Source organism: Brachycentrus maculatus, unplaced genomic scaffold (genome assembly GCF_059751285.1).
Source record: "Brachycentrus maculatus isolate JH-2025_06_01 unplaced genomic scaffold, ASM5975128v1 h1tg001760l, whole genome shotgun sequence".
Taxonomy (NCBI): domain Eukaryota; kingdom Metazoa; phylum Arthropoda; class Insecta; order Trichoptera; family Brachycentridae; genus Brachycentrus; species Brachycentrus maculatus.
In genome coordinates this window covers 10,118-36,935 of record NW_028282356.1, presented here as the reverse complement: position 1 = coordinate 36,935, position 26,818 = coordinate 10,118, and the positions used below count along the sequence as shown (strand labels likewise).

The window sequence follows — 26,818 nt, the reverse complement described above, 5'->3', positions numbered from 1 at the left end:
TCCAACCCACCCCAACCCCAACCCAACCCCAACCCCAACCCCAACCCCAACCCCAACCCCAACCCCAACCCCAACCCCAAGCTGGCTGAACAAAGAAAAGGTTATCATAATATTTATAGATCTGCCTGATGATTCATAGTATTATCTCAAAGAATTTATTACATATATTAACATCATATCCAGCTGAATTCAGAAAATTGGCTTCCGCATTAAGTCAAGGGAGGATAACATGGATTATTTTAATTCTCCTCTCCGCTCTGAATTTTGGAATGTTGCATGTTCAGCTGGCTTTTTCGAATTGCTTTTGTTGCTTCGTAGTGTGAGACTCGGCCGTTGGTTTTAATTATGAGCGATTTCAATGTTTTCGTCGATATTGGCAATGTTTAAGTGACTTTTTGTTGATCTTCGCCTGCATGTTATATATTTTGGCTATTTCGGCTATTATTTGCGATTTGCTAAGCTGTATCTCTCTTGACTCCTGGCCTATACTGCCTTCTAAGCAGGTTAGGCAGATTTGTCGATGGGTGAAATTGGAATTTTAGAACGAGGGGCCACTTTTATCGATATATTTTACAAAATACTTTTTTTGCTTTTGAGTTCGTTGATCTTCGGTAAGAATATCTCCGAGATACAATTGGAAATGTGTTAGATCTAAAACTTTTCAAAGCTCATAAAGATTCCCTTTCTAGTCCTTTAGATTTACGTGCGTACCAAGCCGACATGCCTTGTGAACTGTTCCTCCGTATCATCGTTTTCAGCAATTAAATCGATGAAGTTATTCTCGATATTCTCGAGATGTCTCTTCAAAGTGTTCGCACTATTCAACAAATGGCTTTGCCTTTCAAAACATTAATTAACTTTCCTGGAGATCTTTTACTAATGCAGCACATATATGGATTCCCTTATTTCGCTAATCGATCTAATTAATTAGTCGATCATCTTTACTGAATCTAGCACATTCTCATTGTAACTCTTCTAGACTCTTAATGCTAGATCTCCTAGATACTTTCCTTAGTTTTCAGCAACTTCGATGATGTTCTTGATCTCTTGCATGAGAGTAGTAATGATTATCTTCTTTTCGAATTATTCGTGGGTGAGTTCTTTTTCGATGGGGTGTCCGCATAGAGCTTTGTTCAATGCGCATTCTTTGCACATTCGAATCCAAGGCTGCTCGCTCAGAAAATACGTCGATTTCAATTCTGGGTGTGCCCTACAGTTAGTTTTGTCGATTTGCTTTAATTAATTTTCAGTTTCTTTTTCATTGGTAGAAGCAAGATTTGAACATTTTTCAGCCGGAACATACTCGCTATCTACTTTTCTCCATGGAGCGCTCTCCTATTGAACTATTGCCAACCTTTGACAATCTTCAGACTTTTGTGACTGCGTTATTTTTCCTCTGAGTGGCAGATGATTCATGAAGTTTTAATATTATAATTTTAATGAACGACTCTTTCTTTAATATTAAACTATCTCATATATAATCGACTCGAATAATTGTACTGCCATGAAAGCCACATCCGAAAGTAAGTAAACTCATCATGCTTCATAGCTGATGAATGAAGCTTCTATTCTGAACTTCCAGAGATTAATACTGCAGAAAGTGCAAGAGTTGCTCTAAATGTTGAGTGACCTGTCGAGTTAATTATTGGATAAGGGCATCAAACCCCTATCAGCATCGCAATTACTGTCAGCAACTAACAGACTATCGGCAGATGTGCTCAATATTTTCCTCTGCAAGCATTCCAGCCAAAAGCCAATGACCAGAAAAGCAAACGATCCTGAAATGGAAAAGAAACTGGTTATTTGGATTTTGGTAAAATTCTCAAACGAAGAATCCCTATCGCATAAGCAAATCAAAAATAAAGCCAAATAGCTAAGCAATGAGTAATTTTTCAAAGCGAGCACTGGGTGGCTTTCCAAATTCTATGCGAGGCATCCTCAAGTGAAGAAACTCGCTAATATTGCAAGGAATTTATATGCAATCACGTAGAATGAAAAGTAATTGTTGGAGGAGGAGAGTCAATATCATGTAACTCCTCTTCATTCTTTTCATAATTTGTGCATTCCTTAGTTCGCTCAGGAGTCGTCTCAAAATGGAGAATGATATTAATTAAAGCTCCCAATAGTTTCTTAATGTTATTATTATCTGAGATCACCTAATTTCAGAATATCTATGGCCATATCCCTCACTTTATTATCATCGAAATTCCTCATAGGCATAATATGCTTTTATTTGCAAACGACTTATAAAATGGGCTCAGATAAGATAATAAAAACTTGCCTATCTCTGCAAATGTGCAGCCTCGATATACAACCAATACATACATAGATGAATTCGTTAGTTAATGGTTATTCTGATAACTTTTCTTTGCCCCTGTGGGCTTTAATACAAAATATTCATTTTAACATTGCTCCTATTTGCTTGGCTTATCATTTGTTTTAATTAGAATCGGATGGCTTCAAGAAATAGACCATTTTAGATTATTCGGAACTACAGATTTGTTTAAAGGCATCAGTTCCTCCCGATAACCCCAATAAAAGAGAGAAAGTAAATCTCTATGAATGAAGCAGCCAAATCTGCAAATAGAAAAAGCAAAGGAAAAAACCCCAGAAATGCAGGAACCCCTCAAAAATAGGCAATCATCAAAATGCCAAAAAATACATAAAATAGCCTTCAATAGCATACAGAAAAGGAAAAGTTTGAAGAATTAGAGTAAGTATTACAACCAGAAAACGACGTATAATTCATTTTCAAAAACGAACCGGAATTATAGTTTGCAATACCCCTGGAGAGACGCCTTTCGTACAGAAATTAGTCATCCTCTCAAAACTACGACCAATATTTTGGAATTGCAGACGTTAATGATTCTTTGTGAACTAAAATTTCGACAGATTAATTAATAGAATGATAAGCACATTTATACCCTGCTATATATGTAAGATATCTTTCTTCTTTTTCTCTTATTCTTTCTTCATTTATGCTTCAAAGAGTAACATTTTTATTTAATTATTTATTCATTTATTTAAAATGCATGCACTTCTTCATATTCTTTTATAATCATTCATGTGCCACAGTAATTAAATAAGTAACCCTTTATGATATTTTATGATACTGTAATTATTTGTGATTGTGGCAGTATTGGCGAACAATCACAAGAATCAGCTAATGACGATAAATATTTATATAGTAGCTTTATAGGGTCTCATAAACTAAAGAGGCTTCTATCTCCTTCATATATTGGCGTAGTAGTGTTATTTTCAATCGGCTTTTGACTAATACGAGCACTGTTGTATTCACTCCGAAATGAGATAAGCAATAATAGACTGTGTCTAATATTTAAAGAAAGTATTCGAGGATGGGAAAGATACTTTATCCGACTTTGGAAACTTTGGAACTAATACAACATCAAGCAGCAATTTGGACGATAATTCCAACCTGATAGTATCAACATAAACCACAAAATAGCACCAAAAATAAATTCCTATCGCGAACCTTCGAAAAGCGAGCCCAGAAACAGAGTAACCTCATCTACTATAGTTCCTAATTAAAATAACTTGAAAGTGCACCCAGTAACCGAACACCATGAAGCTGCCTGCAAATAATTATAATTTGTTATTGATATGGAATTTAACGATGTTTTCTTCATGCTTCATGCGATATAGTAAACATTTGCTGTAACAAAATTTCGTTGGCATCAAGAGGCATCTATCTGGTATCCATATTTCTGAATCTTACCCAAAAAAGATTCTTTAAATTATCTCCTTTTCATTCACTCTAGCGATATCCCATCTCTCAAAAAGAGTAGGAGCCAAAATGGATCAAAGATTTTGCAGATGAAGCCCACAATGAATCTTTCATTTTGATTCTTCAACAATGGACACAAAAGCAGACAACAACTTCCCTCCATGCAACAACATTAGGTTTGGCATTTAACCCAAGAGAAGAATGAAATTGTATTTATTAAACAAATGGTTTTAATCATCATGTGAATATAGGGTTATTTGTCGATAATCATGATCAATTGAGGTTCTTTTAGTTCGAGAAATATTTTGAGTCAATTTCTTAGACTGTTCCTGATTTCTTTTCATCTAAAACACCTGAAACATTTTAATCGGGAACTGCACTGTTTCCGTTCGCGCTACCGATTAGTTTTCCCTTGTATTTATAGACTATTAATGCAATGATAGAAATGAGCGCGACTCCTCCTACAACTCCTCCAACGATCGCTCCAATTGGAATAACCTTTTCTTAGGGACTTAGTTTTTCTTTTTCTTCTTCTTCTTCTTCTTCTTCTTCTTCTTCTTCTTCTTCTTCTTCTTCTTCTTCTTGTTATTGTTGTATCTGGTTATCGTAAAAAACGCCAATATTGCTGCTGAGAACTGGATGAGGAAACGTTGCGGATTCGAGGCCTGACAAAAAAGCTTGGGCTTAATCTGAGGAGTCAGCAGAAACTGCGCCATTTACTTGCGTGGATCCCTCTTTCAACTCATTTACAACAATTTTGGTGCTATTGACATTTAAAGCTGCCGCTATCGCATTCACAATTTCTTCACTACCTCCAGCTTCCAGGAATGAGGCAAACGGAGCGTTGAACTCGTAGTAGAATCCGACAACGCGTCGACTAATGCATTGGGTGCCATTCAGAACCTTTTCGTCGTTGCAGCTCGTACAGAAGTTGGCCTCCATGAAGCAAGTTTTGCATTCAAGACTGCAGCTTTCGCATGCATCCGAAAACACTGCGCTTGTGATTCCGCTTTGATCCATTGATGCTATGGGTTGGTAGAAGCCAGCTGAACAAGTTTGACAGGAAGTTGCGCTATCACACATTCTTGCAAGCAGAAGAGCAGGCTGTGCACGAACCTTAATTGATGTAGAATCCTGGAAGGCATGTAAAGCAAGCCGATGCATCACAAGAACCACAGTTTTCGGCACATCTTACACAATTGTTATTTCCAGTATCTCTGTAGGTTCCTGGAGGGCAGAAAGAGCAATCGGGATTGCAAGCTATATCCGCAGAGCAAATGCCATTGCTGAGAAGGAATCTCTTCGCACATTTCGTGCAGCTTGTGGCATTGCATTCAGTGCAAGGGAATTTGCATGATTCGACGCAAAGGATCTTTGAGTTAAGCTCGGCAATTGCATATCCCTTATAGCATTCTTGACAGTTGCCATTGCTACAGACGGTGCATCCCACTGGGCATCTCTCGCACTTGTTCTCAATCAATTGAAATCCATCCACACATCCGGTACATATAGTGATGTTCTTGGCATCGCATGAACCGCTGCACCTCCCAAACACTTTATGCATTTGCCATCAGCCTTGAGAGCATGTCCCTTTTTGCATTAGAGACAGACAGAAGATTGGCAAGAGAGGCAGTTCGAAGCACATTTCCTGACGCACTCAGTTCCTTCGAGAGTGAAACCCCTTTTGCAAGAAAGACATGATGTGAGATTGGTTGGATTGCAGGTAAGACAGTCTCCACTACATCTCGAGCATGAACCGTTGTTGTTGTTGATCTGGTTTGTCATGCATTAGATACAGGCAGTTGCACTTGAGCATTTTAAGCAATTCCATCCGCATTTTTTGCAAGCAGTTCCTACGAGATAATGCTTTTCATCGCAGGTCTCACAGTTCTCTGGCACAGTGGTTGAACAGACTGCGCATCCTTCTCTGCACTTCACAGCTTAACCTTTGAACACTACAATTCCATTATCATATTCGTGGCAACTTCCTTCATCTCCGCAGCTTTTACAGTTTTCCGGGCATGGCTTGCATACACCTTATCGATTGGGGTAGAGTCTTGGAGCGCATTTGAGGCAGATTGCGGGATTTGATGAGTCACATGATGTACATCCTTGACTACAGCTGAGGCATTTTCCCTACGAGCCAAGGTAAAAACCAGCTTGGCATTGATAGCAAGTTGCATTGGAGGGGGCTGCGCATTCGATACACTTTCCCGGACATATTTGACATTTTCCATCGACCAAAGAGCTTCCATCGAGGCAGGAAAGGCAAATAGCTCTATCACTTTATAAGCACTTGGCACAGAGTCCTTGATTGCATCTAAAGCAAGTGCCATCAGCAGCAGGTGCATCTGAGAAAGGAGCTTTGCAAGTCAAGCAGTAATTGAGATCTGCAGGTCGGCATGTTTTGCAGGGGTCGTTGCAAACTTTGCAGGCAGTGCCTGAAAGAGTAGCAGGGACTTTACAGCTTGTGCAAGTTGCTGGGGCTGCATCTGCACAAGTTCGACAATTAGCATCGCAAGGCACGCAAGTAAAAGCACTGGATAATGAGAAGCCTGGTCTGCAGGCGGAACACTGGAAGTTGGTGGCACAGTTAATGCAATTTGGACTGCATCTCTCACATATGAGCTGATTCAGGCCGAAGCCAGTGATGCATTCTTGACAGCTAGTCAATGTATATATCTTTTACATGACATGGTTGAGAATCCTTTCAGCAGTGATGTTGGTTGAAAGCATAAGATTGATGAATCGAGTAACATGAACCTATATCCCAGGCTCACGAGGATCAATTACTATAATATTTGCTACATTGTTCATAATGAATGACACAATTTGCGCATCAGTAGCTCCCCCGACAGTTTTCAAGTAATCGTATATAATGGTAAAGAACACCCATAAATCTTGGTTGACCGGCACCGTGTTGGTATCATAATCCATTAATGCTGCTAAAGCGGCTCCATCTGGCATACTGGCAACTGTCACTTTTATTTGATTCAAAATGGGGGTTGCAAAGCTTGTCAAAACCAACGCAGAAGCATAAGTGCATTTGGTGCATGGGAACTTGCATGGTCTGCACTGATCTGCGAACAGAAGATATCCTTCATTACACACTTAACACACTTGGGTGTTCTCCACACATTTGGAGCAACTGGCTGCTGAGCAGCTGGTGTCAGGGAGACATTTGTTTTAAGTTGCACTCACTACGCTTAGCACATAGCCTGCTGCGCAAGTGTAGCAATTCTCCGGGTTCTGTCTGCATCCTTGAGCTCCGCATCTTGGACTGCATTGGAAGCAGGCGCCATTGACTGCATTGTAAGTGTAACCTGCTCGGCAGGCAGAGCAAGTAACTTTAGTCGCGACTATTGCGCAAGCAGAGCAACCTATCGGGCAGTTTCTGCATGATCCAGAAGGATCTTTAAAGAAGCCGATATTGCAAGTCGTACAGGCGATAGAATCTGGACAGGCGTTGCAATTTTGGGGGCAGGTCTGCGCATAAAGGGTGAGGCAAAGAGCGCTCAGCAAAATGAATGTTGCTCGTAGTTTGAGAGACATTGCTTTGACTAATATATTGTTGAACGAGTTTTATGGCATAAAAAAGATCACACGAGAAATGAAATGCTAAAAAATAAACATTATAAAATTATATTGAAATGATATTGTTTTAAGTGAGCATAGATATCTTCAGCTCGTCTTTTGCCCCGAAAGGAGTCATTTCAAACTGCTCGAATATGAATTCTTATTAGCTTCGAAAAGATTGCATTTGCTCATATAAATATTATATTCCGTACAAATCTTCTAATAAATGCAATTTATCGCTGTTAAATTCCGATGACACCTTAACTGTTTATAGAATTAATTCTGATAGTTTGTAATAAATAAAATAATATGCCATCATTATGACCATTATTTGATTATTTAAATATTTGTTTCACGCAAGAGGAAGTTAGTTCTATAATCTACATTTTCGTGTCTTCAAAGTATGCTGCTCTTTTTTTTAAGGTCTCGGGGTACTTTAAAAATTTTGGTTTGCTTCTTGATTTATAGAATTTATTGTCATTTTTTTTGTTTGAGGATTGTTTCATTCCATTTATTGCACAGTGATTAAATTATTTATGACATTTATGCATTTATGCAGCCACAAACATTGATTCAAAGAAATAATTGTTTATTTTCATGAGTATGATAGAGGAATATATATTTAGTGAACGAATCCTTCGATTTTATTGTGCATTCTATTGTTTGGCATGTAATGTTTAACTATCTGAGTTATTGAGAGGAAAGTAAATTAACTTTGACATCTCCCATTCACTTCTTACTTTATAGGTCACTTTCACTTGATCATTCCTTCTCTTTAAGCAATCCGTATGAGCTGTGCAGGATTCACTTCAAGATTTTGTCGACATCAAGAGGCATCTATCTGTATATATATATTTATGAATATATCTACTCGATATATCTTCACCCCTTCTATAATTCCGGATTTAATACATTTCTTCTTCAAGATTAACTTCCATGTCAACACTGAAACTTCATTAATTAATTTGTAACATAAAAGTAACATAAAAGTGAATTTTCAATGCTTTATCACCTCGCAATTTACGAACAGAACATTCCTCTATTAATCGCCCACTTCACCTAAATCAAACAATATTAATTCCATACTCCATCTTATATTTTAACTAATTAGTTAGTGTAAATACATCTTCTTTCTAAACAATTTAATAAGATGCTTCCTGTAAACATGGAATATTCAAGATATCGGAAATTAGTGCCCATCACAGCATCTTTAATAAATACTCAAGATTACGAAATGGAAATGCTATGACAATTCGAATTGACCCGCGATCAGAGATAATATTGACGAAACAATTGATCGCATTTGTTCAAATTCGGACGATTTGAATTAGATAGATAAACATGGATAATAACGAATTTTATAAAGTATGATTAATGTCAGACCTAGTTACTGAAATTCCGGAATTAGCGATATGTCTATTGGTAATATATTTATTAGATTGGGCTCTATGGCAAGCGACTAAAGCGCACATCCGAAGCATGAGGAACTAGAAGAGGTCGATGAACATTCGAGGGGCTTTGGGAGGACTCGCAAAGAGGCTCTCAACAAAGTTGGCCATTGGACGGAGTTAGAGGATGCCAAATATTACGCCTTCCTGAGCAGATTTAAAGATAAGTTCAATCAAAAAGAAAGCAGACGCCAATGGAAGGTTTTCAAATCCCTTTCATAGTTTGTAAAGACCCGGGACCCGAACCAATGCCGAAGTCATCATCACAAAATGAAAAAGAATTATAAAACTGTCGATGACACGCTAAAATTCCTCAGGACAAAGCATCCCGCCATCGAAGAAAAAAGTGCAGAGTATCAAATCGAACTAAAGCCCTGTGCCTATTTGTAGCACAATTCTTTGAAATAATATAGTAATGGTTTCAAAACGAAAGTGGACGTCTACAATCCAGTCATAAACTATCCTCGAGCTCTCCTTCAGCCACATGCGACCAATTTCTAACAGAATCCATAAGTTATTGGGGAACTCAAGGGCACAAACAAGGCCTACGCAAATACTGGTCTCGACTACGAAGCCGTTAAAATGGAAAATTAGAATCAAGAGATACTTCCTGATTTCAGTAATCCGTTTCCAAACAGATACGATTGCTTTGAGGGGTTTCCATCGACTGGCTTCATCAATAATTATTTAGGTTAAGGCTTCAATGTGTCAAATAACTGTCCTGAAATGCCTTCTGTCTTCCCACAATTCAATGTTTGCAAGGACTTTTCAACCACAACGAAAACAAAGCAGCAAAAAGTAATGGAATGCCATTACTACTTCACTGAATGGGTCAGCAAAATGGAATAACTTCATGCGCTCGATCAAAAATGATTTCTCTTCAATCGCACACAATTACAATTTATGCCAATGTTTTTTCGCTGAGTTTAGCTTCATCAGAATAATCTTATTCAGCTTAACTTTAATCTATATTCAGCTTGCACTGAAACTATCGATTTGATTCATTATCCATCCATACTATCCCATCCATGCATCTATAATTATAATTACAGGTTAGCATTGAAATACTTCTAAATTGTATTTTATTAACATAAATTGTAAGGCACCAATATAAAAATGCGACCGATATAATGTATTAGTATCTGTTATGGCATGTTTAACTAAATACTTAATTAATGGCTTTTCTCTAACCAAGTACATATGCGCATTATTGCTACCAAAAGATTGTTAAAATAGGTGAATAGATCTGATCTGATATATTTAATATACATTCGATATTTGTTAATAGAAATAAAATGGCGTCCTCAGTTTTGCAAATGTACTGATCGCTTAACATTAGGCAAAATAAGCTTGAAGCCATACATCCCGGTTTTGCATACGAACTGCTTGCGTTGCAGATGGCGGTCGAGGACTAAAAGTTGGAATGCACTCCTTCAATTTCATAAATTACTCAGCTAATTCAGTTATACATGGTACGATATTTTATGAACGAAGATCGGAGTTGAAGTATTGTAAAGTGTCGCAGATTCTCGGTTTATGTATTTCAATAACAAAATTCGCAGTCTGATGCTGAAGAAGCATATTGTGAAGAAACTGGGTGAGAAATCACCTCAAGAAAGTTCCTTGAAGGCGATGAAGGAGACAGAGTTGCGCGAAAAGAAGGATTAGTATGAAATCACGTGTTATTTTAATCAAGGCCAAGTCGATGTGAGGAAAGTCCAGGAAATTCTAACTCTTGCCGAACACAAATAGCAAGAGTTTCAAAGCAAAATCAACAAGGATCTGCAAAAGCAAGATTTAAAGCTGGAGGAGAAAATCAAATCAAGAAAAATGAGGTCGGAAAATGGGAGTGTCAAAAAGATGAAGCTATCTGAAAACGATAATGAAAAGGATAAAGATTCCATCACTAAGAATAAAGATAAAGATATTCGTGTTGAATATTTTAATTTTAGCTGTGCAGCTTTAAAAGGTCCGAAGGGAAGCAGACCTCTCACTAATTCAGTCGAAAAAATAATATAAAGAAAACAGACTTATAAAGGTGACAAATATAGTAGTGCAACCCGCAATCATAATTAAAATGATGCCATTTGATCATAGCCTTACTATACATTTATCCAATATATATTTATGAATTCCAAGGTACTTATAAATTTAAGTAATTAAGGCGCTAAATGAGTGAATAGGAACAGCTCGAGACATTAAGGTCACATTTGAATCACATCAAGACCATCGAAGAGTCCAAAGCAGAATAGGAATTCTATAATCTCATGGAAAAATGCAAGAAAGCATTTGGAGAGGATCATCTATACATGGCCTAGTTCAATTTAGAGTACGCGAAGTTCATTATTGATAAACTCGAGAGAAATGTTGATATCTTCAATGCTCAAAAGCTCCCTGAAGCTGACCCAGAGCTTCAGGAAGTTGAGTAGTAGGAATTCGACGCAGATCATAGTTCAGTCTCCCAAAAATCCTAAAACAATATTAATGTCGAGAAAGTTGCCTTCAGCAACGAGGATAATGAAGCCGATTAGAATCAGCCAATTATTACAGAACACCAACCCCAAAAACCAGAAGAAAATAAACAAACAATTAACGACAGTAACAACAACGAAGAAAACTAAGAAGTTGAGGCAGGTGCTGAAAAGATCGAATAGTAATAAAAAAAAGATGCAAACAAATAATAAAAAAAGTAAGAAGAGTTCGGTGATGATTTCTAAATATGTGCAGCAAACCTCATAGCAGCTACTAAAATCTTAGAGAATTAGAAGAAGCGGCTCGAAGAAGATGGCGAACCCAAGATATATACACTACTCTAAGTTAAGAAAATGATATCAAGGGTGAAATCAAGGCTAGGGGATCTTTATCATCTCAATGAGAACTAAATGGAAGCAGTCGATATTTACCGATAAGTTATTTAAAATTAAGAGCAGCATCCTGGCCATGAGAAGAACCGAGGGCTCGCAGAAATTCATTTTGCAATTGCCAATTGTTTCCTTTATGATAATAAGGAAGGATGCGAGAGTGTCGCCATCCAGGAATTCATCAAGTCTATTCACATACTGCTCAATTGTTTAAAATAATTGGGTTCTGGGACTGACACCACAGAATATTAAGAGCCCACCGCTGAGAAGATCAAAGTTAATAGGTTTTCATACCTGCCCAAAATGACAGACTCTGCCGACCAAAAATAAATAAAGTAGGTCATCAACTGTCTACTGGATAAACTCGAAGATGCCCACGAGCAGATTGCCATACGTAAACAGTACGAACTCGAAAGGGCAAACAAAAAATAGTAAGAACCGAACAGATTCGAAGAAGTCCAGCAGAATACTCCGACTGTCAATTTAGGCACATTCGGCAACCGCAAAAAGAAGCTATAAAAGTAATTGAAATAATAAAAAAACAACGAAGAAGAATGATGATCGTAGAAATCTCATTATTGTGTTTCTATCATATTTACGAATTTGGCGTGATTAATTAAACAAATTCAATTTCAAATCCCAATATTTTCATCGAGTTTTCGCATTAGTGAGTCTATTTTGGCATCTTTCAGCTTATTCAATTGCTACATTTTTTTTAGTTTGGTCTCCAGGATTTCGATAGTCTCACGAAGCTCGACAATGACCGTTTATTTTTAAGCCAATTGAGAAGACATCTATTTTGCGTATTCGAGAGTGCTTGAGGCTATTTTCATTTGTTTTTGTGATTGCAGGAGAGTGTTTTGCTGCTGGTTGTTAGTCTTGAAGAATGAGTTGTCTTACTTGAGGAGGCGGTTTTGATGGAAAACGACTTTATTATAGATTTGGTAGAGCACTCTCTAAATTGCTCCATGCTGATTTGAGATTATGTTTTCAATATCGTTGCGATGGACTTGGAAATTGAGTTTTTTGAATACCTTTTCATTGAGGGTCTTCCAGTTGATGTACTTAGCGGCTGAGGAATTAGCAGGCTGGTAATTGTGCAGATGCACGAACATTGGGAAATGATTACCCATAATCTAAGCAACGAGAACACCGTCTGCAAAGTCTCGGGCAACATTCTTGGGGGTACGACTCAGAGCAACGCTATCAACCCACGATAAAGTCTACTATATTTGTTGTTAGTTTATTGGTGGGGCTTCCATTATATTTTATTGATCAATTAAGTGAATAGAGTGATCAATTAAGTGAATAGAGTGATCAATTAAGTTAAATTCAGGATGAGAATAATCAAGAACTTAGGACTGCCATTTGCTTTTCAATAAGGCTTTTATAAAACCCATTTTGGGCAATTAAGTTAGAATGAGAGCCCTGCTAGACTATTTCCCCATCCTTTAGCACAACTATGCGATCGCAATTTATGATGGTAGAGAGTCGATGAGCAACAACGATCATTGTGTTTTCCTTTAGTTACACCAGTCCGTCAATTGCCTGCTGCACTAAATGCTCGCTTTATGCGTCGAGGGCGGATGTGGCTTCATCGAAGATCATGAGACTTGGCTATTTGATGACGCATCTGGCTATTGCAATTCTCTGTTTCTGTCCGCCTGACAGCTTGATTCCTCTTTATCCAACGAGAGTGCTCAGTCCCTCAGGGAATGTTTACACATTCATGACGAAACTCTTGGCATTTGCTATTTAAAGGGCCTTGTTGACTTTCGCATCTGATTTCTGACTCTATTGAAGCCCATACTCAATATTCTCACGCAGACTGCCCGAGAAAAGGGTCGGTTATTGAGACACAAACCCGATTTATCTCCTGAGAGCATCTAAGCTCAGAGTCTTGATATCTCGTTCTCCTATAAGCAGTTCTCCCTCATTGAGGTCATAAAACCTCATAATTAGCGATATGATTGAAGATTTTCCTGATCCTGAAGAGCCGACAATGGCTAAAGATTCTCCCTTATATATTTTCAAGCTGAACTTATTCAACACTTTGACATTGTCTTTCGTAGGGTAGCTGAATGTTGCATTCCGGAACTCCACCAAAACTTTGGAAGAACATTGCTTGAGGGAGGGACTTTCTGTGCCACTGATGATTTTAACAGGCTCGTCAATAATATTGAATATGTGCTCACTCACTCCTAATGCTGAAATGATTTGGTTCATAATTCCTGTCACACTTGCGAAGCCAACAGTCAGAGTGACCGTGTAAAGGACATAGCTCGAAAGATCTCCAAGACTCAACTCTCCATTGATTGCCAGTTGGCCTCCGAAGTAAAGAATGGACAGAATCAAAATATTTGTGAATAATGTTATGACCAAGAGCATGACCCCATAAAAGAATGCACTTTTCTTCCCAGACTTATATGTGTTCTCGATGAGGTGACTATAATTCAGGCCTTCGTTAATTTAGTTCGAGAATGATTTCACGACGCGGATATTGCCGAACACTTCAGTCGCAAGAGAATTGGCAAATGCCAGATTGTTCTGGTATTATTTCTTATATTTCTTGATGAAGCGGATCACGAAGAATATCCCGAAGGTGATGATTGGCGTGAGGATAATAATGAGGGTTGTTAGCTTCCAGCTGATGATATAGAGAAAGGCTAAGCTACCAACAAATTGTATCAAGTTTCTTAGAAGTATCGAAATGTTGTCCGATGCGGCCCCTTCGATGACTGTGATGTCGCTGGTCAGCCTTGAAATGAATTAACCTGTTTTGTTCTGGTCATAGTAAGCGATATCCTTCTCAACTAGTTTGGTGAATAATTCAAATCTGAGATCTCTAACCACTCGCTACCCAATCAGATTGAAGCTGTAGCCCCGGATTGCTGAGAATATGGCCATGGTTCCTGTTAAAATCATGAAATAAATTGCCTATTCCTATAGAGCTTATTAGTTCCTGATGGCATCGATAAACCTGCCGCAAAGGAGGGGTAGAAACACCATTCCACTCGCCGAAACTACCATCCCGAGATTTGCCATCAAAAGTAAAAGCTTGTTCCTCCAAGTGTACTTAAAGAGCCTAAAGAAGGTCTGCTTAGCATTCTTAGCCTTCCGTTTCTCAATTTTATTGGGATCATGCTCAGTCAGTGTACTTCTCGTCTTGCTCGTTTACTTTTAACCTTCGGATCCTGATAAAAGTTCTTCATCCAGAGCAGCATAGTCTTTATTTCCCTATTTCTTCATTTAAAGATTATTGAGTTGTTATTTTATAATCAACAGATCAATTAGTATCGAACAGACAATAAAATTAAATTATATCATTCGCAGAATAGCGCAACATTCCAATAATTGAAATTGTTCGACACTCTGTATTTTGGCTAATTCGGAGCTATTTGCATTTATTTAATCTTCGGATGAATTGTATGTGTAAGGGATTGTTGTTGTTTGCCATTTTAGTAAAATATAATATTAAATAGAAAATAGAATAGCATAGGCCAAGATGATCATGGCAATTGATATATCTGAATATATGAGTAATCATTGCCCTCATGTAAGATGCGGGTTTTTGATGGCTGATTGGAGGTTCTAGTAGAATTAAGAATCGAAAGCTATGACACTCTTTTTGCTCATGAGAATCTGGATGAGCCTGCAGCAGAGGAAGCCGAAATATTCCCAGCCCCTCCTACACACTTCCAGAAGGGCTTAAATTTGCAACTATACAGGTAAGTATCCTTGGAAAAGACGATCATAAAAGCATTATGCGATAGTTTTCGTTATCGGGCTCTCCTCGAATGCTAGCTCAACCTTGTCCAGTACCCGCTACTTTGTCTATGGATCTCTGTAACCCATAGACTATAGCCAAACTCCGATAAAATATGCGATCACACTGTTCTACGAAGCAGATGCCTGGTCATCTCCAAGTCTCACAAAATCAACTGACTGGAATTTAGTTGTGTTTTCACTACACATGTGCCGCATACTTGAATAAATTTGTATCCATTCCAGATTTTGCGAGCGCAAGAATCGTGTGAACAATTGCTTTTACTGTTCAAACTATTATTCAAAGGACTACTAGAAACTGTAGGAGTAGTTCAGTGGATTCTTACTCGCTTACAAAGGAACAGACTATGTCTCAAGAGTGATACGTTCGCTTTAACTCTGCATTTTGAGTTTATTCATAAAATCTCCCTATTTTTTTGCAAGCGAACAGGGATAAAATCGTTTGATAGATGAAAGGTCTCTGATTGGTTCAATTTTAAAAGCAGAGCACTATTAAGGTGAAGTTTTAATTTCGCTTGTGATATTATTATCGTTATACTTATTGCTATTTTTCTCATTTGTCGAACAGTTCAGCTCATCCTTGTCCTCCTTGTTATTATTCGATGTTTATGTGTCCTTATTTGGGACTGTTCTTTCGCGTGCGGTTTGATTTAAGTTTGGCTTGAAGGATGGTTTCAAGGAATCTCGATTTATGGCTCTGCTTGTTTGTTTAGGAAAGAAGTAAGAAGTATGAATGAAATTAGAAATAGGCTTTGGAGATAGTCGATTTATATTTTATTTATTAGCCCATGTGCTATGCTCACACACTTTGTTTTCTTCGGTGTGTCTTCGTTAATATTATGTTGCTTGGTTTGTACTCATATTTAATAAATAGGATAATACATGAATCACAACAGAATATGGCTTTGCTCGGAATATGTTGATTTTAAGTGCCAATTAATTAAAGTAAGAGATCCTTTGATTAGATGCATATAGATACAGATACAGATCTTTAATTTGTTTGTTTTTGTATGTTATTAATTTATTTTTGTGTGATTGATATAAATATGTAAATAGATATGAATAGATGTAAATAATATGAAATCATACATATCCGATACATATCCAAAATATCAGAGAGTTACTAAATACTCTTTCAAATTATATTTCTCTTCCGGGTAGTAAGAAACCACGACTGTTCTTTTGTTGTAAACTCGCCCTGAAATATGAAGGCGAGCTCTCTTTGCGTGAATGATATACATGAATTTTATAAATGCTTTGCCCACAGAAGGCACCGCATATCCGCATTTCGGGTCAGGTCTCGGAATTGTGATACTCTCAATCTGCCCATACTTCTCACATTATGTTTTTAAGTCGTACTCAAGATCTTCGTAGGCTTCTTCATCAAACAAATCCTCGACGTAGAACATATTTAGGAATTGAAGCACTCGGCTGGGGACTTTGCATAAAGTTTCAGAGCGAAGAGTTTGTTGAATATCCTAATTTTATATATTTTCATAGGATAAGAGATAGGAACCAGAAATATGGTTTGCTGGCTTCACTTCGACTTAGGTCAATCCGACATTCATCAAGTTGGCGGGTGTAAATGCTAAGCTGAGTGCCTTGTTGCCCAGTGTAGCTGCATGGCACTTTAATCTCTTATCAGCAATAGGCAATCCATTTAAAGCCTTAATTGCTTTTTTCGCACATTCTCCGTCTTCATATTCAAAAAAGCAATAGCCTTTGGAAACATTACCGTCTTTCACCAAATTAAAGAATCTGATTTTTCCGAACGTCTCGCAGATCTTTCGGACTTGATGATCCACAAAGGCCAAGGGCAATCCTCCCAAATATATCTTTCCCTCTGATCCTGCATTCTTATTGAAATTATCTCCCTTATTCAGATACTTTTCAGCAAAGAAAGTGCTCGGCCTTTCGATTTTGAAGATTGTGCTCCCTTCAATATAGGTAAATTCCGGATGATTCCGGAAGAAGTCCTTCAGTTTTCTCGAGGACAAAGTCATGATGGCGAATGTCCTCGTTTTATCGAAATCAATGTTGCTAATTGGTGGTGGCATGGCCCATTCGGGGTTCGTTGAGGAAATGACAGTATTGAAATATGTGATCAACTACTCTGACGTGATTTTAAAGGGAAGGTTGTTGCATATCACCTTTAAGGGATGTGCCTAACATAAATAAATGTGATACTTCTGCTTCAGAAAATAGGATTTTCTCCTCTTCAGTAAGTTCTTTCACGTTGTGCAGTTATGATAGCTTTGCTTCTTCTTTGATTTTATCCTCATCGATGTCTTTGTTTTTGGGTTATTTATTTTTATTTTTGTTCTTCTTCTTTTTCTTCCTGTCCTTGTCGACAATGGTACCCTCTTCAATATTCTTGATGATATCGTCTTTGAGGGGGTCATCATTACCTTTATAGAGAGTGATATCCATACTATTTGCTCGACTCTTATAAACTTCTCGATAATACTCATAATGGTCATATGATCATAATGGTCATAATGGTCATATGATCATAATGGTCATAATGGCTACAACATTGTAACATCATAATAATTCATAACAACATCACATATAAAAAATCGTAATCAGCATAATAACCCTTGAAAAGGCAGTGTCCTTTGTCGAAAATAACAGTGATGAATCTTCCAACAATTTGTATCTTTAAATTGATTACTGGCTTCGTTAATTTATATCCGATTGTAATGCATGCCCATCTATTTGAATAGGCACAGATTTAATAAAATAGAAATTCATGAATGGGCCTTCATTTGTCAATCACCCACAGCTTAATGACAGCAGCGAAAAACGAACCAATAGGAAGATCTAAATCATCGGCAACAACCATAACAGAGCCCTCAATTTCAAAAAGCCAATCTACGAAGAGTCCAATCCTTACTCGTTAATGCATAATCGCCAAATCTCCACCCCATACATCCATCGAAACATTCATCTAATACGAACCGACACCGCCACGGAGTCATCCAGCCAGAAATCGAGCAAAGTTATCAGATCGAATGTGCTGAGGAAGGCATCCAAGCCCAATTTATCGGCCTCTCGGGAAAGCATTAATCTGCGCAGGCTTGATGGTTCGAATGTGAGCAGCCGTGACAATAGCCAGTTCCAAGGGCGATCTTATCACAAGATCAACACTAATACTCCCAGCAGCGTATAGGGGCACAGAGAGCAGTAGCAAATTTACGAATAGAATGCAGCCCTTAAACTCTAGAATGCACAGATACGTGAAAAAATGTAAAAAATGTAAATCCGGCATCTCCAATAGATCGGAAAACTCAATGCCCGAATCGAGGAGCTGTTTAATTTAAGTTCAAGCCTGCACTAAAAAATGCAAAAGAGCGACAGATAATGGGATAACTATATTTATGCCAAGAACAATGGCAACATCAATGCCAGTCCCCATTAATATGTCAACACCAGTTTGAATGTGAACTTAAACAATGTCAATCGAACTGGCCCAGCCGGCAACTCACATGTACAGATAAGCAGAAACTAATCAAATCCGAATAATCAGAACTACAACTATAATTATAATTATAACATCCTCATGATGCCTGATCTCTAAGAACCCTATCTGTATGCCAAAAAGGATGTGTCTGTCACAAAAAAATGATTATTTTCCAAAAATATTGAGCATTTGGATTCGGAATTTGGGAGCTGATTCTCTCATTGTTATTGTTATTCGCATTTTTATTATGAAATAAAGAGAGAGGAAATAGATATCAATTTAATTAAACATGTATCATCTATCATATCAAATCATATCATATCATATATAGGCTTCTCTCGTCACAACATTCTGAAACAACTCAGCACTCCTAGTCGGACCCATATGGCTGGTCACACTCGCCAAATAGCTCTACAACTCACTAATCTTCATATCTTTATCTTTCAGTATTTCATTCATCTTCTCAACCTAAAAAATATAATTAATGCATACTTATGATTTTAGCATTTAATTCTTCTATGAGACTGTTGTTATGTTTTTTATGATGTTCTCTGCGATCAGGATTTCTTAATCATCTGCCTGTTTTGATGGGTTTATTGAAGATTAATTATCGAAATGGTTGGAGTCGATGGAGAGCATCATCCCGTTTTTGTTTATTATCTCTTGGATTTAGCTGACTTCCATTTATTGATCCAGGGCGGGGGGAAGAGGAATCAAGAGGGGTTTGGGGATTTAAGTAGGTTGTCTTTTAAGAAAGGGCGAGGCTTCAAGCTGATTAAATGCCCTCTCATCATTAAATGCCCTCTCATCATTGACCCTATCTTTTAAGGCCTGTAGCTATTCAGATAGCTTCTGGTTGGCTTCTCTGAGCTGATCGATCTCCCCCATTTCGGACAGTTTGATCAGATTTTGGGATAGGTTGTCGGCATGAACTTTGGATTCCGACATTTTGATGCGTTCGATTGTCTATGAGCGAGTATACTTCTCTAGTTTCTACTTCAAATTGTTGTTTTACTTGATCAAAGAGACAACTGATTGCTCTTTCTACCTCTGCAGCTCCGCATTTCTTTTTGATAAAAACTATACTTGATCCATTAGTAACCGCATCTTTTCATTATCATGCTCATTAGTAGTAGAGGGAGGAGTTGAGAGAGAAACTATACTGTTCATCGGTATACTTTTTAGGATGACTGGCTGTTGTTGTGTATCGAATTTGCCCCGAGACTTGGAATTGAGCCTCATGGATGCTCCTGTTGGAGATTTACTCTTGCTCATCACATATTTGCGATTATTGATAATAACTGACTGTTTATCGGCAACCGGCATCTCCAAACGATTCCTCGTCATTTCAGAGTTTAAAGAGTTAATTCTGTAATGATGAGCCCTGGGAGAGATATTATCCATCACTTCGAGTGCAATCCTATTGTTCAGCAACGGAATGAAGCTACTTTTATTAAATGAAGTGCTGGATTGTTCGAAGGTTAACGGAGTCACAATAAAGCTTTTTTATTCTTCAATAGTGTTGAGCTATGTGTTCTTCCACTAAAGTTTGGATTTGTTTCTGGTCTTTATTTGATGGCTGAGTGGCTTTATGCTCATTTCTGGATTTCTGGGGTCTTTTAAAATATTAATAATTTCTATGGGAATAGAAAAACATAAGATTAGTCTCTACTTCCAAATTCCAAATTGCAAATTACACATACAAAATACGCGATATGTGTGTATATATGTGAATATGCGTAAATATGCAATGCATGTCTGTGTTTATATGCATATGTGTTATGATGTGTTATGATGTGTTATGATGTGCGAATGAAATCACAAATAATCACTTAGATATCTCACAAGCAACAATCTGCCGCCAATAGATCAGCCATTTTTGTACAATTGAAACCCTGATATAGGGCCAGAGCTCCTTCCAATTCTTAAATTTGAAGCTAAATTTATTGCGCGTATGCATATGCGTATGCGTATATGCATATGTATGATATATATATACGAAGAATAAACAATAAATAGCCTTCATGTTGATACAGATATAATTTATTGATGAAAAGCGAAAATTAATATATTCTGCTGGCTCAGTTCACAACACGCGGAGTTTACCTCAACGAAGAAGGCCTTAAAATCATCGAGGATTACGATCACCAAACAATTGTTACCCTGGAGGGCGACTTGTAGTCCAAAAATATCCATAACTCTCTGATTAATTCCAAAACACGCACTGAAATACGGGGATCTGACCAGGGAGTGTGGATTAGCAAATACCCGAAATTCAATCATGAGCTGAGCAAATATCTCATTGTATTAAGTACGAATTAGTGTATAAATTAGGAATTGTCGGCAATGACGAGTAAACTTTATCGGTCACTCATACATTTTGCGCCCTGATTTCCAATGCTATTGTTTTGGTGTGGACTGATCGGCTTGATATGAGGTTCATCTGTTCCATCCCTAACAAAGTTAAGAATTTCTCGAGGGAGTATGCTGCCAAAATTGGAGCTTTGTGTGCAATCCCAAGATGCTATCCAAACGACTCTAGGACATTTGAGGAGATGCTCACGAAAAAGAATATTTCTCCCCAAAGCTACAGGCACTACTACCCATAAGTCTATGAATACAACAGCGATGTGATCTCGAAGACTCAAGTTGAATCAGCCTTGAACAGTGGTGGCAACATTCTCAATGAGATTTTCAGTGCAAATGAAGGAGTATTGAAATAAATTCTACGGAAAAAACACGGAAACTAAGAACTGGCTTACGGGCCAGTGACTCGGTCATTCATATAGAATTTAATCGAAAACTACAACTCAAGCCATTAATTCAATGTCCTCAAAGCAGAGCAATAAATCGAAGTATAGTAGGAGTTCGAATAGTACCTTATGGGCATTTAAAAGTACAATAAGAAATGTAAGAGTAAGCTGAGTAGCAAGCCCACATCTGATGTTAGACCCCTTCTGGGTGAAATTAGAAATTAGGCAGAAAAGTAATAGTTTTATACCAAAAGCCCCTACTATGCACAGAAGATGGCCACTTACATGGATCGCAAGGAGGAGTAAATTCACAGTTTGAACAATTAGTTGCTGGATGCTCATAATCTCAATCTATTGGAGGGGTTCTCCTCTGAATCATTAAGGAAACTCAAAAAGAATAAAACACACTCAGCTGCCTTAATCAACTAATAGCTCAGCAAATTATCAAGCAGGTATCAAGCCGAAGCAATCAACACCCCCAACAAAGATAGACTCCTTACTGAGTTCTTAGAAGTATTTACGCCTACAGTTTATCAAGAAACCAACCTTGAACATAATCTTAACTCAGAAATTGTGCACTATGATCGAGACAATTTAAAGCTGAAAGAAGAAATCGAAAAGCTGAGGAACAAAAGAAAGACAAAAGAAGGAGCATGCTGCCTGATTATGTGATAAGCATTCTGCTAAATCAAAAAACCGATTTATAACCAAATGTTATTCATATTCATTGAATGTAAACCTACTCTTTTTTATTGTTAGATTCATGTATGGACCGTGATGCGATACTTTAAATTTGAATACTATATTGTATGCATAATAAAGAAGCAAAGATGATGTGTGAAACTCACATGGGATAGGAAATTCTGTTTATTTGTAAGTTTGCAGGGTGTAATCTGCCTTTGCTTTGTTAAAAATGCCGGAAGAAGCATCTAGAGCAGGATAAAAGATCGCATGCCTCGACTCACATTGCCGAAATTATCTCTCTAAGCAGGGCTAAATAAGAAGCCGAAATTAATCTCACCAAAAATTAGCAATCCCTAAGGCAACTGATCGAGCCCTTTGAAAAAGAAAAGAAGATACTATAAAAGATTCATCAGCAAAAGTCAGCACTAACTCGGGAAAGAGATAAAATTATAGGCCAAGTTAAAGATCTGTTCGACAGGGAAATTGCGGAACTCGACTATAAAAATAAGGAGGTTATAGTGAAAAATAAGGAGCAAGTGCCACTCGAAGATATTTACAACAAAATCCAAAAAATTACATAGCTCGAATCCTAATTCAAACGAGTTCCTCAGCGCCTAAGGGAAGCTCTCAACTACAGCGAATAACCCTATATAAACTACCTACGTAAAAACTATGAAATGTTCAGTTCAATGAACATGCTCGAATCAAATGATTATTTTATTTACGATGATGACTGCAAGCATGATTTCTATCTCTCTAAACTCGAACTCAAAAAAAAATCTCTCCATAATAAACTCCTGAAGAAAGTACACAACTAATCTTAGCTCTATTTTCTAATTAACGATTATGAGTATGGCAAATATTTACATTATTTCTCGTCAGCTTAGAGTCAATTGAGGATTTACGATATTGAAAAAGATAAATGGAAATGCATACAACATAATAAGCTGCCTGCTTTTGGAGCAACTGTCTACGACTATAAATGTGAGAGGTTTTATTTAGTGGGGGGATAGAATCAGGGAAGTAAGAGCAATGAGATAATTTGGTATAGTAAGAAGGAAGGATGGTGCAAGGCTAATATGAATGTTGCGAGGAGTTCATGCATGGTGACTCTTATTGAAACGGGGAATCCTGATTTTCAATTGCTCATGATCGCTGGTGGTATTGGTGATAAAAAAAAACATTTAAAGCAGAGTTAGATATTTGATCCAGAGACCAATTAATGCCGATAACTGCCTCCAATGAACTTCGGGGTAAGTTCAGGGGCAATGGTGACATTTAATGGTACTACAGTGTTAAAAATCGGAGGGCTTGGGCAATTTTCAGGAACAACTGCCTCAATTTGCGAATTCGCATAAAAGTTCGATTATAAGTAATACGCTGAAGGCAAACCGCAAAAGTGGACGTATATCGAGCTTGAAGTGGTGAATACAGCTCCATAGAAGAAATACAAAATATTTTATGCAAACCAAGCTGCAATTCAAATAAACCCGAACTAGATCATGGTCTTCGGGGGCTGGTCACATGACAACATCGGAGTTCGCTAGTCTTACATCATTGAAATCGAAACTATTAGGAATCAGAGGGGGTTGAATACAACACGCAACTATGTCCGCTGGATCAATGAAAAACCTTTGATCAGCGGATAAGGTTTTGCAGACTTAAGGCCAATAATCTACAAAAAGAGAGTAATGAGCCTGCAGAACATCAGCCATGGCAAGAACGAAGTGCTGTAAAAGTAAAAGAAACTAATTGAGTTCAACATGTATGAATGGTTCTAAACTTAAAACATTGTTAATTTATGATACTAAATTAATTAAGCATATTAACTACGCTTCAAATATGCCGTGAAGAAGTGTATTACGATTTGCTATATTAATGAACATGAGTCTATTGGATAGCAATGATAATTGGAATGATAAAAATATAAAAGTTAGAGATTGGATTACATCAAATTGTTCTGCAAAATTCTATATATAAGTAATTGACTCATTTGTCTTTGCAAGAAGAACGATTGTCTATTTTCCGGAATGTAAAGATACTTTCATTAATTTTTAAATTATTTTCCAATTTTGTTTCGATGTCCGTTCTTTAAATACTCAATCTGCTTTATTATTGGCCATTTTACGCTGGTTTGTAAATTAACTAAGCAGGTATTTTGATTATCTCCTCGCCTAATGCGATTTGATAAATTTTATTGTGCTAATTTTGATTAATTGTTAGTTTGAGCCGATCTCTCTCTTTGGCTGCTGGGTTAAATTTAGGTAAAGCTTTACCATTCTTCATAGCCGTAATTCTTTCAATTTGAATGGCATTTTATTTAGATTTTGAAGTTGATCGGCTTATCCTCGCCTCCTATTTTTTACCTTTTCCAATTATGATGGCGAAAATGAGCTAAAAATCCGCGCCAGTTGTTCGGATGAACTTGGGTGGCTTCACAGACATAACATAAAGGTCCTTATAAATATACTTGCTATAGTATAATTCATAAAGACATTAATTGATGTCTGTAATTTCATCTAGGATCTGCTTGAACTATTTTAACCCTAACTATTCGATCAGCTTATTTTCGATTAATTCCATCTCTTTTCTTGTAGTTTGTTCGTGTTTCAGTAGCAAGAACTCTGTTGTAATCATTTGCTCCTTCTGATACACAATCTATGACAGATAATTGTATATCAGTTTAATATCAAAATGTATAATTTTGATCATAAAAAGTATCATGCCCAGATACTCAGATGAAAAGTACCTGAACATATGGGCAAACTTTTCTGTAATCTTAGTCAAGGACTTTAGTATGTTGATCGTCTTCCATGCATTTTAGTACGTCTGCTACTAAATATCTCCCTTTGACTTGGCTTGGTAGAATTTGGAGGAGGAAAATATTTTTAATTGGTATGCGATGTAAGGCTAAAACACTTTCTTTATGAACATGAGCTCGCCTGAAGATAAATCAATAGGGGTTTCTTATTGAGGGACTTTGGCGAGTAATAATGAGGAGTTATTTGAAGATGATCGGCCTTTGCTCTTAGCATCTTCTATGCTTTGATTATGAGAAGCTGAGATGCTTGCCGAATTCGGGTGAATCTTCGCTATAAATATTTTTTTGGAGTCTGCTCCTGCAGGAAGTTATCTTTCTTTGAGATTTTTCTCCTGAGATGCGCTCATTTTGTTTTTGATCCAATTGAGAGTATTCCCCACTGAAAAGCTGCGTGAGTTTTTTTTCTCGCTTTTTTTCCTCTCGCATACTTCTTTAACTTGCTTCTTTTATTGGTTTTTTTTCAAGATCTAATGAATGCGATTTAAATAAGTCACCAGCTGGTCCTATTCTTCTTGAGTGTTTTTGGGGGATGCATAAATAAAGACCATTTACTGAAATATTATATGAATAAAGCATGCTATCTTCATCAGTATTTTTTCTTCATGGAGTGCGATGCTGGACAGAAATGCTTCGAGGTACTTGGAGAGTACTGATTTATCCTTATTTTTTATTAATCGGCTGATAAAGTATCGGACTTCATCCAAGGATATTTTTTTATAGTCTTTGCTCAGAAGCTCTAAACCTTTTAATTATTCGAGTTATTGCCTTTGTGAAGATAGTTTTAAAAGGGACAATGGGTTCATCAATTATATTATAGAAAATGCTCCAAATTTATAGTTATAAACAGCCCATACATATTTATATTTACTTATCTTTAAACATAAAAATATGGAAACATGAAATCATGGAAATATGGAAATATGAAATTTAAATCCAGGTAAATAAAAATGTGAAATTGTTTATTAATAAATCCATGTTTTGTAAACTGTAGATTGTTCAGTGAGCCATTCAAAGAAGGAAGAAATACACTTTTAAATTTATAAAATCAATGATATTATATTAAGGCTGTAAATGAAAAAATTGTGAAGTTGTAGGATATGTGATGGATCAGCATTGTTGCATAGTGGTTTCTTTCTGCTCGATTGAGCCATCTGAGTATTCAATTTTCTCGATTGTGCGGACTGTGGACTTGCCATTAATTGTGGTCGTTTAGATTTTGGTCTACCGAGAAACCTAATGCTTATCATTGCTTTTCACTTGCGGTTTGTTCGGAGCCTTTACAGCAAGGATTGGTTTATTATCTCCTGTTCTGAGTTTGAGATCCATGGTTGCAAAATCCATGACGGTTATCAGATTCTTTTTCTGGTTTGTAGAGTATATTCCGACAAAGTGAACTGCTTCTGAGAAAAGATTCTTCCTATGTCCTCTGCTTGTGACTCCATCGTCGATAATCAGCCCCATCACAGTCTTCAAGGCGTGGCTTCTCCCTTCTATATTAAAGTCCGACCCGATGTTCTAAGCGAATGCTCCGACCATTTGCTCTTACGACCATTTTTGAATTCTTTTGACAAGAGTGGATCCGTCAGATCCGTCGTGCGAGATTTGATTTTGAGTGCTCAGATCAATCGCATGGTCTTTGGCCGCGGCATTCAGAGACGCGCTAATCTTCAATGGGTGGATC

The 26,818-nt window shown here is 37.3% G+C and overlaps 1 protein-coding gene across 1 annotated transcript; it reads right to left on the bottom strand.

The window, feature by feature from the left end:
* Window positions 1–12,262: 12,262 nt before the first annotated feature.
* LOC148298672 (sperm flagella and cilia-associated protein 1-like) lies at window positions 12,263–26,598 on the bottom strand. The gene is given in 3 exon segments (XM_088276722.1): window positions 12,263–12,382; window positions 12,596–12,853; window positions 26,395–26,598. Coding segments are annotated over 3 exon segments (582 nt in total).
* Between the last annotated feature and the right edge of the window lie 220 nt (window positions 26,599–26,818).